The sequence below is a fragment of the Abrus precatorius genome, unplaced genomic scaffold (genome assembly GCF_003935025.1).
Source record: "Abrus precatorius isolate BTA unplaced genomic scaffold, Abrus_2018 Scaffold6, whole genome shotgun sequence".
Taxonomy (NCBI): Eukaryota; Viridiplantae; Streptophyta; class Magnoliopsida; order Fabales; family Fabaceae; genus Abrus; species Abrus precatorius.
In genome coordinates, this window is record NW_020874406.1 from 20,859,757 (window position 1) to 20,877,642 (window position 17,886).

Sequence of the window (17,886 nt, forward strand, 5' to 3'; positions counted from 1 at the left end):
ACAGTAAATTTTTATTTTTTTAATTTATTATTAATGAACCAATAAAAAATTAAAAAGGATGCATGTTAATCATAAAAAAATGTTGTGAAATTATTTCCTTATTTTAAATATAATCTTTATATTATTATTTTTTTTAGAGAAAAAAATTACAATCTTAAATATTGGACTTTCCTAATATCAGCCTAAAGTAATTTTAAATTTGTAGGTGGTGAGATCACAATCTTTAAAATCTACACATGTGTTACCTCACATATATAACTTTTATTGTGTGAATTAAAATAAATTAAAATCTTATATTATGAAACAAACTATATAAAATAAATTAGATCCTTCAAATATATTCTCATAATCACAAAAATATTATCATTTTCTTTCAACATTATTTTTTAATTAATTTTTAATGTATTTTAAATTGCTTTATCATTTTCTTTTAAAAATATATATAGAAATAAAAGTATGACAAAATTCTGTCCTTATTTTCATTTTATTTTATTGCATTTATTTGGAAATGACATGGGCGTGAAAAAAACTGAATATAAAAGAAGTTGAAGTGAATTTAAGGAAGAGGAGCACAGAGTCACAAATTTTATTGAGAGAGAGAGAGCAAAAATAGTTGGGTCAGTTCAAGAAAGATGGTAGGGTTTATATTCGAAAGATTGGGCTTCTGTCATTGGACCACTAAAAATAAAATGGTTTGATATGAGAATTTTTTTTTTTTTTTTGCTTAACTGGATCACGAGTTTATAACCCCTTATTTTTTGTTGTTTCCTTTCTTTAGTTTCTAGGTTGAAATACTAGACTTACATAATTTCAGCTTTTCTTTTCTTACTTAAATAGTTTGTAAATAAGTTGACAAAAAAAGTAATTTATAAAATAATAATAAATTAAAATATATTATTATTATTATTATGTTGATATTGTCATTATGTGTTGTTTATATCTTATTTTGATTTTATTTTTTTATATTGTTACTGTTGTGGTTATTATTGTTACATGTTATGCAATTATTATCTGTTTTCTATTTTCATGAAGTTACAATTTAATTTCATTTAAAAAAATGTTAATTTAGGTAAGACAATTTAACTTTTAACAAGGTTTAAGACTAATTTTTGTTTACAGTTCGTGGTTCTTGCTAGTCCAGAAAGTTTTGCACATGATAGCTAAACACATTATTTTTGGTTCAACAGATTAACCATAAACATATAAACGCAATGAGTGTTACACTACTCCACTAATCCTTTGAGGTGGCTTTTATCCTTTTTAATATGTTTTAAAGTATTTTACAATTAAATATTAAAAATAATATTTATTACATAAATGTATTTTTTTAAAGATAAATAGAATATAATACAATTTGACAGTGATTATTAATTTTATTTTAATATCATATTAATCATATTAAATATCATAGATAGAATTGAGAATGAGCGTGGAGGACAAAAGATTATGAAAATCAATTACTTATTAATTTTTTTAAGGAGATAAGTATAATCATTATTATTAATCGGTGGGAGAAAGAGATTTTAGAGACGTGAGAGAATACAATAAATGAGAAAGAAAGATGCACAGGTGCAAGATTTCAATAGACAAATCAAAATAAGATTATGTCAACAATCCAAAACACTTTCTTGTTAATTTATTTTAAATCATTGAATAAACTTACCCTATTAAGCATAGAAAAATTGAATTTAATATTATAATATTTTTATATTAGAGATAATTAAGGATTCTCAAAATTTTAAAAATAATAATAATAATAATAATAAACACCCTTGTACACTATCCCTCAATTACAATCTAAATATTAGAGAGAAGATACAATCCAAAAATTTATATCATGATTAATAGTACTCCATGTAAAATATACATGATAGTTGCTTAAATTGATTCTGCAATACTCCTTCTCTTTCAAAGCTTCATCCCTGTTACCACGACAGCTGCTACACGTATAATGGGTAGCCTTTGTTCATGTTTCAAGAGAAAGAATCCTGAGGAAGAAACTGTTCAACTTTCGGAGATTGCCAATGAAAATCTTACCTTTGCCATTTCTGTAACGTTCTCTCCCTCTTTCAATTTCATTTAAATGTCTATTTATTTATTTCTTTTTTCTTATTGATTTATTAATGTGACTTCATCTCAAACACTGGGATTTTGGTTGGGTAGCTTCCAACAATTCTTATTTGTTTTTAAAGTTATTCTAAAATGCTTTTTGTTCTGTGGTTGTGTTTTTTTCGTCTTCTTTGAAAACAAAGAAAAGGATAAAAAGAATAGGGTAATAATGAGTTAGGGTGAATACGTGATGAGTTTAATTTTGTCTTTGTTTGATTCCAAAAATTTATAGGATTTCCTTTTTAAGATTTCAACTCGACCAATCAAGATATGATAATATTGGCACAAAACTAGGTTAATCTAACTCGTAATTATAAACATAATATATCAATCTTAATATAATGTAAATTATAAAATTAATAAAAAATAAAACAAAAATTAAAGTATATTTTAATATATTTTAAAACAAATTAATAATATAGATATGTTATTATGATATATAATGTTATCTATTAAACTTTAAAGCGTAGTTACAAATACATAATTACTCAAATAAAATATTTTTTAATAAATAACATTAAAAAATTAGAACAATTCCAACTATAATTCAAATTTATGTTTCAAATACATTAAGTTTAACTTTAAAAAGTTAAATATATCAAAACTAACATCAAATTGTAGTGAATTAATTAAATAAGTCGAATTTTATGCATTCCTCAGAAGAATGAGAGAAGTTTAAGGGTTTGATTTAAGAGTTTGAAAGAGAAGAAAACAAAAGTTTGAAAGGAAAAGAGAAGAGAAGAGGAAGGTTAGTACAAAATGCTTCAAATTAAAAAAATTTAAAAACAAAAAATTAGTAAGATTTTGAATGTTTTATAAATTATTTTTGTTTCTTTTAAAAACTTTTAAATAAAGATAACTACTTTGAAAGTTTTTCTTTTACTTTTTTTCTCTTCAAAAACTAACTTATAAACAAAGTCAAAAAGAAAGTGTATAAAAAAAAGTAATAAAAGAGATAAAAAAAAATAAAGACTGAGTAAATATATTTAAAATTATATTAATCTTATTTAAGATATACATTCAACGGAGATACTTATCAATTTTACATTTTTCTTTAAGATTTGAAGCCCAATGTTCAGTTACATGTTAAAATTCTTGATTAATTGTTTTGTGTTATTCTCACAGAACACATCAAATAAGGCTGAAAATTCTCCAGTAGCTGTGGCCAGTGGTGAAGCTGAATCATCAAATTCCAATATAAATCGTTTGGATTCAGGCACTTCTAAAACCTCGCAAGACAACGTCTGTCCGACATGTTTCGAAGGTGATTTGAAATTATACAATTCAACTTCTTATTAATCTGTATGCAATCTTTGTTAAAAATAGTGACCAAAAACCTGTTTTTTGTTTCCATGACAGAATATAGTGACCAAAATCCTAAGATTGTAACAAAGTGCAATCACCATTACCACCTTAGCTGTATATGTGACTGGAGGAAGAGAAGTAGAACTTGTCCAGCTTGTAGACAGGTACGCAATATATAAATTAACTTCCATGTTCAATATACCATTAACCAAAAAAAATGTCTATTTATTTTGGGTTTTTGATTGACTTTGCAGGAGTTGGTTTTTGATGGAACGAAATAAAACTCTGGTTCGAAGAAAGCTAAAGTTCAGTACCGCATGTAAAATTCTAGCAACATTGTTAACATTGAATCAAAATGTGATTCACTGCTGGCAAATTTTTTTAGGACTTGTTTGCTTTTAAGTTAGGAAATTTGTTCTCATATTCTTCAATGCAAAATACAAGTTTCAATTAATTAATTATATATATACGATTCTCAATTACATTTAATAATTTAAAATCAATTTTATTTCAATGTCCTTGACGTTTTTTCTTTTTGGTTTTTATTATTACTCTCTCTTTTTTTATCATGTTTATCATTTTATGATTGCATTGCACCCATGGTATTATCTTATTACCTTAATTACAATCATGTTGATACCAATTAATCAAGTTAACCGTTTGATTTTTTAAATATTCTTATTAAATAGATAACTTTACAAATATAGGTAAATATAACGTTTTATATAATATAGTTACAAATTTTTAAATCATATAAAATTGAAGATACATAATATCATAAAGATAATTAAATAATTAAAGTATTTAATAATATTTTATTAAGCAGTATAACTATTTAAATTTGTGATACGATATCAAATTTTTTTGACATATATATATATATATGGTGAATAACATGTTAAATCAAAACTATTTAAAAAAAACAGAAATTGTGAAGAAAGAATTTATTGTTTTCAGAATTTTCTTTAATCAATGTTTCATTCACTCTACTTTTAATAAAATTGAATTTGATAAAATTTCTTTTCGGCTCATTTTCTCTGTTTCTCACTATCCAAGCACAGCAAAAAGGAACATGTACATACAAAGGCGTTCAGGGCTTTGAACATTTGAATATCTTACAAACCACAGAGAACGAGACAGCTATAGTGTCATAGGAGAAGTAGGAGTTCAGCAAAAGTTAACAAGAATGTATATAATCATTAGTACTATATATAGAGTCCTAGGCTATAAAATAGTTAAGTGTTTGTTCGAAAATACCTTTTTTCACATTTCTAACTTTAGGTGGGGAAGTAGTCAATATTTTTTTTTTAAATAGAATTTTTAGATTTGATTTTCAATTTCATGATTTTTTTTTAATCATACAAGAAATATTATCTTAGGTTTTTTTTAAACTAGAATTATGTCATTCAAAAACATGCTCTTATTATTTTTATATAAAACATTTATCTTGATTATAATTTCCTTAGAGCTCGTTTAAATCTTATATATATGTATTAGGTTAATATTATTGTATTTTGGATCTGATTATATTTGAATGTGTAAAGAGGCCATTAGTTAGGGTGTACAAATTCAGGGTATTTTGATTATTTTAATTGTAGTTTTATATAAAATTTGATATTAGAGGGAAGAAAACGTTTTTGAAAAAAACTCAAAATATACCATTTAAATTACCCAAAATACAACTCTTAAGAAAAAAGAAGAAGCATATACTGTTTATGGAGATATTAGCTAAAATTGATCTACAATTAATGATTAAACCTCAAGTCATCCATCTAGAAGAGTAATATATATTGTTATTTAAAATAATATTGTTTTATTTTATCGCAAAAATAAATAACATGGGGTGTTATTCATCATATTATTTTGTAACTCCTTTGTTGAGCTACTTATTTTTAATGATATGTAAAATGATTTTGTAATTTTGTTATGAACTTTTTTGTGAATTGTAAGGATTATTCATTAATGTGTGTATGTGCAATTTTTTAAATTATTTTTTATTTTTCTCTTTTAAAAATAAAGTTGTATCATTTAAAAATATTGATGGTCACATCACGTGGATGCATAACTTATCACATTATAAATGTTTGTCCGACAAATTTGATAAATGTTAATGAAAAGTACTAAAATAATTGAATTCTAATAAATTTTGAAATTAATTTTTCATTCCATAAATTAAATATTAAATTAATAGATGTCTATATATATTTTAGTTTATTATGATCCATTTTTGATATAATAATTTTAAGAATATTATTTTTCATCATTTATGGACTAAATTGACTAATAGTGCTTAAAATGTTGATTGTGTAAGTTACGTGTTTTATTTAAAAAAAAAAAAAACATTACTCTCTCACTTTATTAAAAAAATTATTTATTTTTTATTATTATGTTGTACTAAAGTAAATTAGAGTAAAATGTATTTTATAAAATAAATACTAGTAATAATTTGAAATTTTACTAGAATTAATTGCCATTTTTGTCTTTTTGAAGCTTTATGTCTATTGTCTGGTGGCATAGAGAGCCTGTAGATCATTTAGATCCCTGCATCACCTATTCCCATAAAGAACATCCCACGGAAAAGGTTGAATTAAAAGCTGCTAAAAACACAAATAAAAATCATCTTAAGTCAAATAAAAGTTTTGAGGTAACAACAGAAGGACGCGTATAAAGGTTTGAACATACCATTATATTTCCAAACCAAGATGTTGTCATCACCAAGCGGCATCACTAACTTACGTAAACAAAACAAGATACAGATATGTACGTAGCTGTAATGGTTTCTTATAATTTAGAAGTTTTATTGAGTTCCTATAATTATAAATCCAAACTCAGTTTCTTACAAGCAAAATTTATTAATATACTAAAAGGGGTTCGAAATTATTTCATGTCATTTGTCTACATTACGGTTTTGGCCCTTTCAAGAGGGACCGATTCAAAGTGGGTTTGAAACAATAAAGACCCAATACCAAACATTTAAAGTATAGATATTAAAGCTAAAATATGAAGCAAAAAATATCATAAGAACTAATTAAAATGTATTTCAACCTTTCATATTTATGTCTTAAGTATCGAAACCATGTAACATATTACACATAGATACACAATTAGACTTAAAATTCGACATGTTTACAACAAAAGCAATTCAAAATGAAGTCTTCACCACAGTAGGGAAAACCAGGAGCCAAATATAAAATATAAAACATTTAAACACGACTACTTATAGTTGTTCATATATACCAGTAATTATATAATATCTAATATCATCCACATAAAAGGAGAGAACTTTTTAAAAGCACCCTAGGTGGCAAGAATACAGTGGTTCCAGGGTCAGGTCAAGCTCGTTCCTTCCTAGTTCTGGTGCTTCTTGGTGGTAATTGCCTCTGCAGAAACAAAATTACACAGGGTAAGTGCTAGAGTTACCTTATTGAGACTTACCAAAGAAGAATTGGAAGGAGGGGAAAGGAATTTGCTTGCTAGAGGATGAGCAAATGAAGATATGAAATACCTCCAAATAAATAAATGAACATGTGAAATTACAATATCATATCATATATAGAAAAGTTACCCTTACCCTATGTTCAAACTGGGAACAGGTTGCTGTGGTAAGAAAGATGTGTCAACCCTGTAGTTTGGCTGCTCCCACTGAGCTGCGTGCTGTGCTACAGCCTGCTCTTTCTCCTTGATCTAATTCATATCATAAATATTGTTAAGAGCCATACACACACATATGGCTATTTCACAAAATATATATGGCTAAACTACATTCATAGAACTCGCATTCCATAACTTCACTAACAATCACCTCCATTGATTTAAAAAGAATCTATTCAAAATATTAAAAAAAAAAAAAAAAGAGGCCATAAAAATAATTTTGTATTAGTTTCACAAGAGGTATATATAGCAGATGTGTCAAATTAATGAGAGAAGTTCTAAACCGAGAGTGAGAAGAACATATGCTAATTATTAAATCTAATCATGAACAAATTAAAACATCGGTGACAATATTTAGTTTTAATTTTGATCATTGTATAGTTATATAGTCAAAATTTATCGTTTTACCTCTCAAATTAAAATTGTTCTCACACTAGATGTCACAAACGCACACACGCGAGAGATTACTCAAACAAAAATACGTAGTTATTATGAAAAATGAGAATAATAAATAATCTAAAATATAATGGACATGACATTTGTAAATAGTCATGGAATTACTCATTACCTTTTAGTTTTAATCATTTTTGTATAATTGGATAGTATAATTTTTATGGTTCTTAATTATTTTCACTGATACATCTCATCTCATCTGATATATAATGTGTCAAACTTAAACACTTACATTATTTAATAACATTCTATGCAATGTGAGATTAACTAATCTAATCATTACTTTATAAATTTTTATCAAGTAGATCAATTTTATAAAATTTCATGCAAACAAAATCAATATATTTTTCCTCACATTACTTTGTTTTAATATGTAATATATTTTTAAAATATAAATAAATATTATATTTAGAATAACATACTGACAAGTATTTAAAAAATATATAATTTAATATTTATAAAAATAATATAATATGATTTAATAATTAAATTAGTTAATTTAATCATTAAGTAATAAAAGTATTAAGTTTGGCATCTAATATTAATATATTTTGACTCTATATTTCTCTATGTATCATAGTTAATTCTAATATCAAAACTTTTAAAATTAGGTTTTAAATTTTTACTATTTAAATGAGACCATCAATATGGTTTTGTGGTAATATAAAAAAGAAATAATAAGAATTGAATGGTGCAATTAGGGCTAAATCAGGTAATTTAAATGTACAAACATCCGCAATTATTCTATTAAATATTGCAAAGTGTATGTAATAGTAAAACCATGAAAATAGAATCGTAATTTCCTATACATTGAATAGGAGAAATATATAATTTAGTCAAAAAATGAATTGTTTTAATTTGTTAGTTTCAGAGAAAGGTGTATGTACTAACATCCGCAGTTATTCTATTCAATATAATGAAAGTAAATTGTAATAAATCCTATACACTGAATTGGACAAAATATAATTTAGTCAAATAAAATAATTGTTGATGTTAGTTTCAGAGAAAGGTATAAAAAAAAAGGACATAATTTGGCTACTAAGCAACTCAAGCCCATACGTGTTAGTCAAAGTCCAAGTAATAGGTTAAATATTAAATACAACAAGCAAAAGGGAGGAGCAGGGATCATAAGTATAATCAAACCATGTCACACTTATAATAGTGCCAACAAGCATTGAACTGGATTAAGCATTGATTGTGGTAAAATGAAGTTCAGTTAGGCTAAAGTAAATAAATAATTTGTAAAGGTAGATCTTGCTCACCTTCTTTGCGAGCATGTTATTCTGCTCTTGTATCACTTTCTCCTGTCATACATAACGAGAACAATGAGAGCACAAATCTCTACAATAGTTTCATCATCTGGAGAGATACACTTAATCATTTTGTGTTTAATGACACTAGAATGTAATTGATATGGGTTTAGTTTAAATAATTTCTGAATAAGTGCTTCTAAGAATTAAAAGTTAAATAATAATATAAATTAGAATTTTCTTATAAATTAAAATTAATTTATTTTTTTTTTATTTTTTTTTCAAATTTTCTCATTTAACTTTATTAAACTGAAGGTGTATAAATTACTTTTAACTTATATAAAAGTTTTATTATTTATTATATATTATATTAATTTTTTTCATATTAAAACATATCCAGAAACTTATATAATATTTCACTTTCAGGACAGTAAGCTAGGGAATAAAGCCAAGGTAAATTAAAGTTGGGTTTAAAAGATATACCTTTTTCTGAAGGTCAGAGATGGACTCGTACATGAGATCGTTCTGTTAAAACACATTTCTTACGATCATCAGAGCCATGCAGAATATATGTAAAACAATTATATACATACATACATACACACACACATATATATATATATATATATAATATTGTGTTTTAGAAAAAATATATTAACAAATTATTATTATAATTTTCCTAAAATACATTTAAAATATGCTTTAGTAGTCAACATGCTTTTATTTAAAAAAAGAAGAGAGAGTTCATTTAATTAGCTATTGTATGAAACAAACAACTCCATCTTAAATGGACTAACAAAATTTAAGACATTATACCAGAAATGTATCATTGTTTACATAAATAAAATCTCATCAATCTACTTAAATAGAGTTATTTATCTCATGAGATAACTTAGGCAAATCTATTTAAAAGTTTTAACTTTATTTTCTAAAGTACTCCTAAATAACAGGTAACTGTTACGTTAGCAATTTGCGAGCAAGTGAAGCATAATCGGTTATATATGTTGTATATTGTATGTACCCTGCGTGTACGGATGTTCTTGAGAGCGGTATCTAACTGTTGCTCCAGACTTTGAAGCTCTTTGAGGCTCATTGAAGCCAAATCTTCTCCCATATAGTGCCTGAAAAAGGGTCCAGAATGTACTAATAACTCAGTTACATTGTGACACGTGAGCGAATAATCCAATCAAACAATAATGGGAAATGAAAGCATGCATTAGATGTATAGGCCATAATCAATAGCATCTACCTGTGGTTTCTCTGCAAAAGGTCAACCTTTGCTTTGAGTCTAGTATATTCAATTGTCCAGTTTCCCTGCACAAAATATATTCATACTTTCAGTTACTTATCTCTCTCCATATATATAGGATAGCCCACTGCTCATATGTTTTTTTTTTAACATGTGTTGAAAGTATTTAATAAACATTTAAATATTATAATTTTTTTTTAATTGCAAATGAGAAGATATTACAAAATGTAATGCCTTAATAATATCAACTACTACAAATTTCAGTAAAACTTACTGTTTATTAACTTTTTAACTTGTGTCTTAAGCGCATGTTAAGAAAAACATTTTATTATATTTTTATTTTAAAAGTTTGTTGCATCACTTTTACGTCATTAATTTCGATCCGTATGCATAGCTTAATTTATTTAATTCTTACAACATAGACCCAGCTGCGTATCTCTTTGTATAAGTATTAATTGCCATTGAAGCTCTTCGATGTAAAATAGAGATGCATGCACATTAGAAATTATATAACTGTATTTGAATGAATGTATATTTGATGACAAACCTGTGTCTCAGAATCATTTCCTACCAGTTGTCTCTCTGCATAGGCATACCTTTCATGGCGTTCCAGTATCTTCTCCATGCTGTTCAATGATTAAGTATTAAAAACTATAATAAATGAAGACTAGAGTTGTCAATCAACCATTATTATCTTGTAAGGATATAAATTTATTCTACATTACATATTACTATTTTGAAACAAATAACAATATATATCTATGTGGGATAAGGTTGTTGTTGTTTGTTACTGATCGTATATATGAAATTGTTATCAATAAAGTCAATACTAAATATACTGTTTGATAAGTTTTCTGAATTATGAAAGACATATTTGACTAAATTTTAATCTTGATGAAGTTAAAAATTTCTGTTATTCAACAGTAAAACTATCATATAAATTATATATGTAATATTGAACAACCTTTAATAATTTCATAAAAATCTATGAAAATAACGAATTTTCTTCAATTTAACTGCTAGCATGATTTATTATGTAGGAGCTAGATGCACCCATCGGCAACAATGGAACAAATACAAGTCAAAATAATTCAACAAAAAGTAACCCCTTAATTAGTGGATATCAAGATCAAATTTTGCTGCTTTTATTTTTTGATAAATTTTAATAAAAAAGCAGGTAACATTCCTGCTTCCATGCATAAATGGACTCGGGCTTGAAAAGGAACATGTCATCTTTGATAAACCTTGGCAAAAGCAACTGCACAAGTACACAGTTTAAGATCGGAAAAAGACCAAATCATAGCAGATTAAAAAACCAAACAAAACAAGAAGAAACGAAGATAGGAAGGTGTAGAGTTTAAACAAAAGGGCTAGCATGTCTTGCTTGAGGTGCTGAACCGAAAGGACTTGAAATAGAAAACAGAACAAGACAAATATGAAGTAAGAAAAGACTGTCACAACTCATAACCCTTCACAGTTTGCAAGAGTGTCACAACCGCTTCTAACAAAAGGAGAAAAAGGGACTCTAACATGATCAGTGGCTACCCTATGATTTTCTAACAAGGACAGGCGGAATCTCTCTTTCTGATGAGTGAAAAATACGCACACAAAAGAGTATACGTGCATTTAATTGTAGCAATATATAAATCCTTTGCACATATTGTACCAAAATTGAAAACAAACGTTTTTATTTTCTTATGATAAAAAAAGTGTGTTGATTGATCTTCAAACGCTACAATATTTCTCTTCATTTCTAAAAAAATCGATCGGTTGACTTTAAGTGCGTACAATATCATTATATACATAAATAATAAAACCTGATGTGAACAAAAACATTAGAGTTAGAAGATGAAAAGAGAGGAACAGTAAATTATTTGTTTTCCAACCCAACCACAAAAACACAACCAAAACCCTTCTCATGAGCAAAAGCAGCAACGGAAACCTTTTTTTTTTTTTTTATAAATAAAACAGTGATTACATAACTCTAGACCCATTCTATTTATATTTATATCACTTGAACAACATATTTAATATATATATATATATATATGGTATATTTGCATTACCATGAATCAGTGGCATACTCAAAGAGCTTTCCTTTGTGGGAGAAGACAATCAAACCGACCTCAGCATCACAGAGCACAGAGATCTCATGAGCTTTCTTGAGTAACCCAGTTCTCCTTTTGGAGAAAGTTACCTGACGATTGATCTTGTTCTCTATCCTCTTCAGCTGTACCCTACCCCTTCCCATCTTTGTTTTTCTTTTTCTTTAATATTATTTCTTGGCCAATTTGGTTTTTTTTTTTTTCACCCAAGAAAACCCCAATTCCCAAACAAGGAAAAAGGAACAAAATTACCCAAGAAACAAGGTTGAAAGGCTGGCATATATGGCGAAGCGAGCGTGGGAATGTTAGTTCATGGATCTTTCTTCTTCTGGACAAGTATAGAGTTGTGTCATGGGAAAGCACAGTGAGTGCAAGTATGCTATATTGCTATATTATGTCTATAAAAAGGTGAAAATGGAAGTGGTGAAAAATAATGTCTGAGATTGGGGTTTGATGACAAGTGGTTTTCGGTTTCTGGTTTAGGAAAGCTGAAGCAGTTTAGTTTATGATGCGTTGTCGAAGACTTATTGGACGGATACTGTACTGTGTCCATATTTGTCGCATAACTCTTTATGGCCACACAGTGATGATGATATTTTTATGAAACCAATTGCAAATAACACATTTTTAATATATTCTTATTGTTGATTTAAATTTGATGAAAATGATAGAATTATATATTTTTATTTTATTTTAATTACTTTCACTTAATTGATATAAAAAATGTGTTAAAAATATTTTTAAAATATATTGCTAGCACTCTGTTTTTGGAATTGTTTCAAATTATGTTTAATGATCCATCATAAAAATTAATAAATAATTTATTTTAAAAATTTATAATATTTAATAACAAAAGTTTATTAAATTTTATAATCTAATAAAAAAAGTATTATACAGGAATTTTTATTATCTATTTAAAAAAATGTATTTTTTTAATAATGGTGGGACCCGTTAAGGGCTTTTGGAACATGTATGGCTGGCTCCCTAATGAGGTATAGGGAGTAGGAGGAATAGCATATATGAAATGGTTGAAATTGAACACTCTCCACCACCCTCCTCAAATGTTACCGTGTGTCTTTAAGCAGCTGAGCTACCCTAATGAATTAGCTGGTGCTTCTCAGAACAACGATACATGTACAAACCAATAATTTTGTTCACAAATACACAAATAAAATTCATGGACAAGATGATGAGAAAGAAAGAAAAAAGAACAAATTATTGTAATGAAATTAAATATTTATAACATCGATCTGTGTAATGAAATTAAATATTTATAACATCGATCTGTGATATTTTTGTGTACGTAAGCATCCTTGCCCTATTTCTTGTTGATTGTCAAGCATATGCAAATAAAAATCTGAAAACTACTTTATTTTTTGCCCAAAAAAAAAAAAAAAGCTAATGTAAACATCGTTGCTGCAGTACAGTTCACAGCATTACTCCTGCAAACTTCTATTCATGGTGTCATAACCTATCAATATTAAGAAATTGACTCTTTAAAATGAAGGAAATCTATCATTGACTAAAAAAATATTTATAATATTAAGGCTTTAGTAAGAGTCAAATTCTAGTATATTAATATGATAGGCGATGCTCGCATAAATTTAGTGCAATTCAATTGAACATATTGTGTTAATAATATCATTAATTAATTAGATTAACTAATAAGTATCTCAAGAATATACAAGTATTTGAAAATACAACAAAATAAATAAAATTGGAAAAATGTTTAAGAAAAATTAGTTTAATTGATAAATTTTGTTTGAATTATAATAAAAATATAATTTAACCTATGGTTGTTCATTATAAAGAATCCGCAAACTTCTTTTACAGTTAATTATATATTTTGTTGTCCGTCTACAACTTATATTTAATTTTACTCAACGATAATATAAAAAATTATTAGGTCCCTCCCTTAATATGTTTTTATATTACTACCGAAATATCAATAGTCTACAAAGTTGTATAAGTATATTTATTTAAACTGAATAAATACTGAATGAAGTATCGTGATGACATGAATTCACTTATTGATGATATGACAATGACAAATATTTAAATGTGTCACATCGTTTATAAACACAAAATAACTATTAAAATGACATTTTTTTATATAAACATGCCCCGCTAATTCTTAATGATAGTACGAATTAATTTTAAAAAAAATAAAAAATGTTGACTAATACTTTTAGAGCACTTTTTAAACATTAAAATATTTTGTTAAAAAAAATATAAAAATGCACTCAACTTATATAAATTAATGTATCATATGTTTTCTAATAAAAGAAATACTTTTTAATTTTATTAACCAATACCCACAAGGTACCGATTAGCAACACAACCCTTTTAAAATTTATGATCGTTAAAGTTAATAAAAAAATATAAGAATAAAATTGAATTTAATTGTATTTAAAAGAACAGGCAATGAGCTTAAATTTTTTTAAAAAGATTGACGTTCAATTGGATGCATGACTAACTCAGCACGCACGACCTTGCAAGATTGAGCACAGGCAAACCTTTCATCAGAAATGTGCACTATTATGCAACTCAACATGTTCAATCGTGCTTAATATGTTGCACAATTTTATTGAGCAAGAAATGCGCATTTGAAAGTATAGTGACATAATAATTACCTATCTTATAGGATTTGAGGTAGCTTTTGACAGCCTTATTCCCTCCCTCTATCTTTGGGAGCTGCTATAGTAAAGGAGGCTGTTCCGAAATTGTTGCTGGCTAATTTTATTCCCAAAGTTTTCAAGTGGGTGCAAGCAATCAAGGATTCGACATTTTCCTTCAAGCTTCAAGATCTATCTAACAAAAATGGATTTCTCTTTATGATTTGTTTTCTCACTTTTCTTCTTCGATTTTGTTTGGGATTTAAACTTATCTGATATTATGAATAGCATTCTCTAATCATGCCTTCTCATCTCAAGTGTGGAGATGTATTTGGGCTGTTTGGATTTGAGTACTGTTATCCCTCCTAAAGATTGTTTGAGTTTTCTTACACAGTTCTTGAAAGATAAAAGATGGAATCAGTACTGATAATGATTTGGTGACTTTAGTTACGTAAAAATTATTTGATTTTTTAATAACAGATTAGAACTTCTTTAATCGGTAAAATACACCTTTCTTAGTAATTTTACGCGTTATATATCATGAACTTAAGAAAAGTCTGCAACCTTCTTTTACAGATATGCTATGATAGATTACAATTTCTTAGCGGTTATATAATCAAACGCCTAAGAAATTAGACCTAAAACACTTATATTTGAGATACTTATTTTTAATAATTTTATCAACAAATTAGCAAGCAGATAAGGCTTGTTTTGATGAAAAAATTAAAAATTTTAAAATTTATCATTTGAATTCTTTGATTTTAAAAAAATTTATTTAGATTGAATGGTTAATTTATTTCACTTAAATTTTTTTATTTGGATATAATAATTAAAATTTTTTATTATCAACTTTATTTATCATCATATCCAACTGTAAGCGTGTAAACATGAAAGAAATAATTGAATTGAAAATAAACAAATTAGAAGAGAGAAAGAGAATGAAAATATTGATATAGAGAAGGATAAATGGTTAAGAGAATGAAAATATTCATAAAATTCTCTCTTTTAATAGAATTTATAATTCTTCAATTTTAGTTTATTAAAATTCTTAAAAATTTAAATTTTTTAAAATCAAATATTCAAACAAAGCATTTTAACACACCAAATTTTACTTAATAATTTATTTGGATAAAAAATAAAAATATATATGAATTAAAAAGTAGAGTAACTGAATAAATAAAAAGAAGAGAAAAAAAATACTCTTTGTTTTTTAAAATGAGTAAAAAAGAAAATAGAATGAAAGAGATATATTACATAACTTTTTTGTTGATTGAAAAATGAAATTTAAACTTTTTTGCTATTAAATTAAATTTAAATTTAAAACATCTGAGTGTTTTATTATATTATTTTTTCATAGTATAAATCATTTATTCTTTTATACTTTTTATGTTACAAAAATTAATTTTACTTTTAAAGAAATAAAAACGAAAGAAAGAATATAAAGGCTTTCTTTCCCTCCTCCTTTTACATTTCATGCCAAGTTGGAGGGGTTATGTTTTGTAAGTAGCCCACTAAAATTTATACATTCAACATTGCTGTTTTATCAAATGATGTAAATGGTGCTTATCCACCTCATTTCAATCCATTCCTTTTCTCTAATTCCTTAAATCATCATAAACAAACACAATATTATTATTAATATTATTATTATTAAAATGGATAACTAAAATCATAACTAAGACTACGAAAGATCTCATAATGTGATCTGGTGATATAGTTTTCAGTTCATGTGTACCTTTCGAATTTATTCTATCAATTTGTTTAGATTATCAATAATTGATCAATCTTAACAATGTCCTAATTAATCGTGCGATTGGTAATTATATCGCACTTTATTGGTTGATATATAGGATAAATTGGGTTAGGGGTTTATTGGATCAACCTTGTCCTTTAAAAGATATGGGAGTACGCGGGACCGCATATATATAAAATTAATCTCATACTAATTTCTATAAATTTTATCACTTGATTAATTTTTTAATGATATAAAGCATCACAACACTGATCTTAAGATGGACAAAAGTAATGAAAAAAAATGCTTAATTTGGTGATAATCTATTTTAGGAGAAATGTTTAAAATATTGTCATTGTAAAGAACTAAAGTAGTTAAAAAATATTTAAGAAAATAGTTTGAAGATAAATTAAATTTTTGAAGAATTAATGTAGTACCAAAATTTTTAAAAGATGAAAGTAGAGGTAAAAGAATCCTTCAAAAAACAAAATATAATGAGCAAGTGATAAAATAAATTTAATTGTAAATTTGAATCTCCAGTATTAATTGAGATGAGAAAAGGTAACCTTGAAAGTGACAAGAAAAATTCAGCTTGGGGCATATCTCTTTAGTCAAAATATGCGAGTTTCAAGTCCTTTAGCGTAGAGGCGACAACCTTTTGAGTGGGAAAAGAGTCTTGTTGATGCATTATTATTGGTTCCTGTTGGTAAAAGTGTTCAGCTTATATGATTATTTTCTTTAGTTAGAGGTCCAACCCATGAAAGATAAAAATGTTGTCAATATGTGGGAGTCAAAGACACTTATCAAGTCTCTAGTGCTTGCGTGGAGGGAATTTCGGAGTTGTGAACCAACCAAAGATAAAATCAGAATTAGTGAATCATTATTTTTTTTAATACAAAATTGCCTATGAAATATGGAAAAAAGTTGTATTGAATGGATTGGGAGTACATCTAATGATCCCAAAATGCATTTTCTTTCCTTTCTTGATACCTGCAATATTGTGGTAAAAGTGTTACAAAATTTCTGATCCTAAATATGGATAGCTTTGGTGTGGACTAAACAGACAACTAAACACTAGAAAATTTTTCAAAATGAATGGTTTGACGTTTAACAAGTTATGAATCTTATGAAGGTTGAAGCATAGTTATGGGAGAAGGAAACATGTGAGGTTGGTTATGCCTTACTACGCGTGGGAATTTAACTTGAGGAGTCTTCCTTTGTCATGGTCAAAATCAAATTTAACTTCAAAAAATGATGAACACAGACTGATTCATTTATTCAATATCAACTTTCAATCGAAATTCCTTGATTCTAATCTATTAAAATCGCTAAATTCTTAATTTTAAATTCTCTAAAATTAAATATCCAAATAAAAAAGTAAATTAATCACTTAAAATATTTCATCCAAACACCCTAA

The 17,886-nt window shown here is 26.5% G+C and overlaps 2 protein-coding genes across 2 annotated transcripts; one reads left to right on the plus strand and one right to left on the minus strand.

The window, feature by feature from the left end:
- Positions 1-1,951: 1,951 nt before the first annotated feature.
- LOC113870372 (E3 ubiquitin-protein ligase RHF1A) lies at positions 1,952-3,695 on the plus strand. The gene is made up of 4 exons (XM_027506967.1): positions 1,952-2,050; positions 3,235-3,373; positions 3,469-3,578; positions 3,669-3,695. Exons 1-4 carry the CDS (start codon positions 1,952-1,954, stop codon positions 3,693-3,695), a joined length of 375 nt encoding a protein of 124 aa, XP_027362768.1.
- Positions 3,696-6,700: 3,005 nt separating this feature from the next.
- On the minus strand, positions 6,701-12,274 carry LOC113868465 (truncated transcription factor CAULIFLOWER A-like). Its single transcript, XM_027504067.1, has 8 exons — positions 12,084-12,274; positions 10,565-10,643; positions 10,018-10,082; positions 9,790-9,889; positions 9,252-9,293; positions 8,781-8,822; positions 6,986-7,098; positions 6,701-6,794 (listed from the first exon to the last, which is right to left on the minus strand). Exons 1-8 carry the CDS (start codon positions 12,266-12,268, stop codon positions 6,701-6,703), a joined length of 720 nt encoding a protein of 239 aa, XP_027359868.1. The 5' UTR covers positions 12,269-12,274.
- Positions 12,275-17,886: the final 5,612 nt, after the last annotated feature.

Bases quoted from the DNA above. Each gene is read 5' to 3' on its own strand.
- LOC113870372 (XM_027506967.1), top strand. From the start codon at position 1,952: ATGGGTAGCCTTTGTTCATGTTTCAAGAGAAAGAATCCTGAGGAAGAA. The intron at 2,051-3,234 runs GTAACGTTCTCT...TTATTCTCACAG, and splicing joins ATCTTACCTTTGCCATTTCT to AACACATCAAATAAGGCTGA. The intron at 3,374-3,468 runs GTGATTTGAAAT...TTTCCATGACAG, and splicing joins CTGTCCGACATGTTTCGAAG to AATATAGTGACCAAAATCCT.
- LOC113868465 (XM_027504067.1), bottom strand. From the start codon at position 12,268: ATGGGAAGGGGTAGGGTACAGCTGAAGAGGATAGAGAACAAGATCAAT. The intron at 10,083-10,564 runs GTTTGTCATCAA...TATTTTGTGCAG, and splicing joins GAAATGATTCTGAGACACAG to GGAAACTGGACAATTGAATA. The intron at 8,823-9,251 runs GTATATCTTTTA...TATGTATGACAG, and splicing joins TCTCTGACCTTCAGAAAAAG to GAGAAAGTGATACAAGAGCA.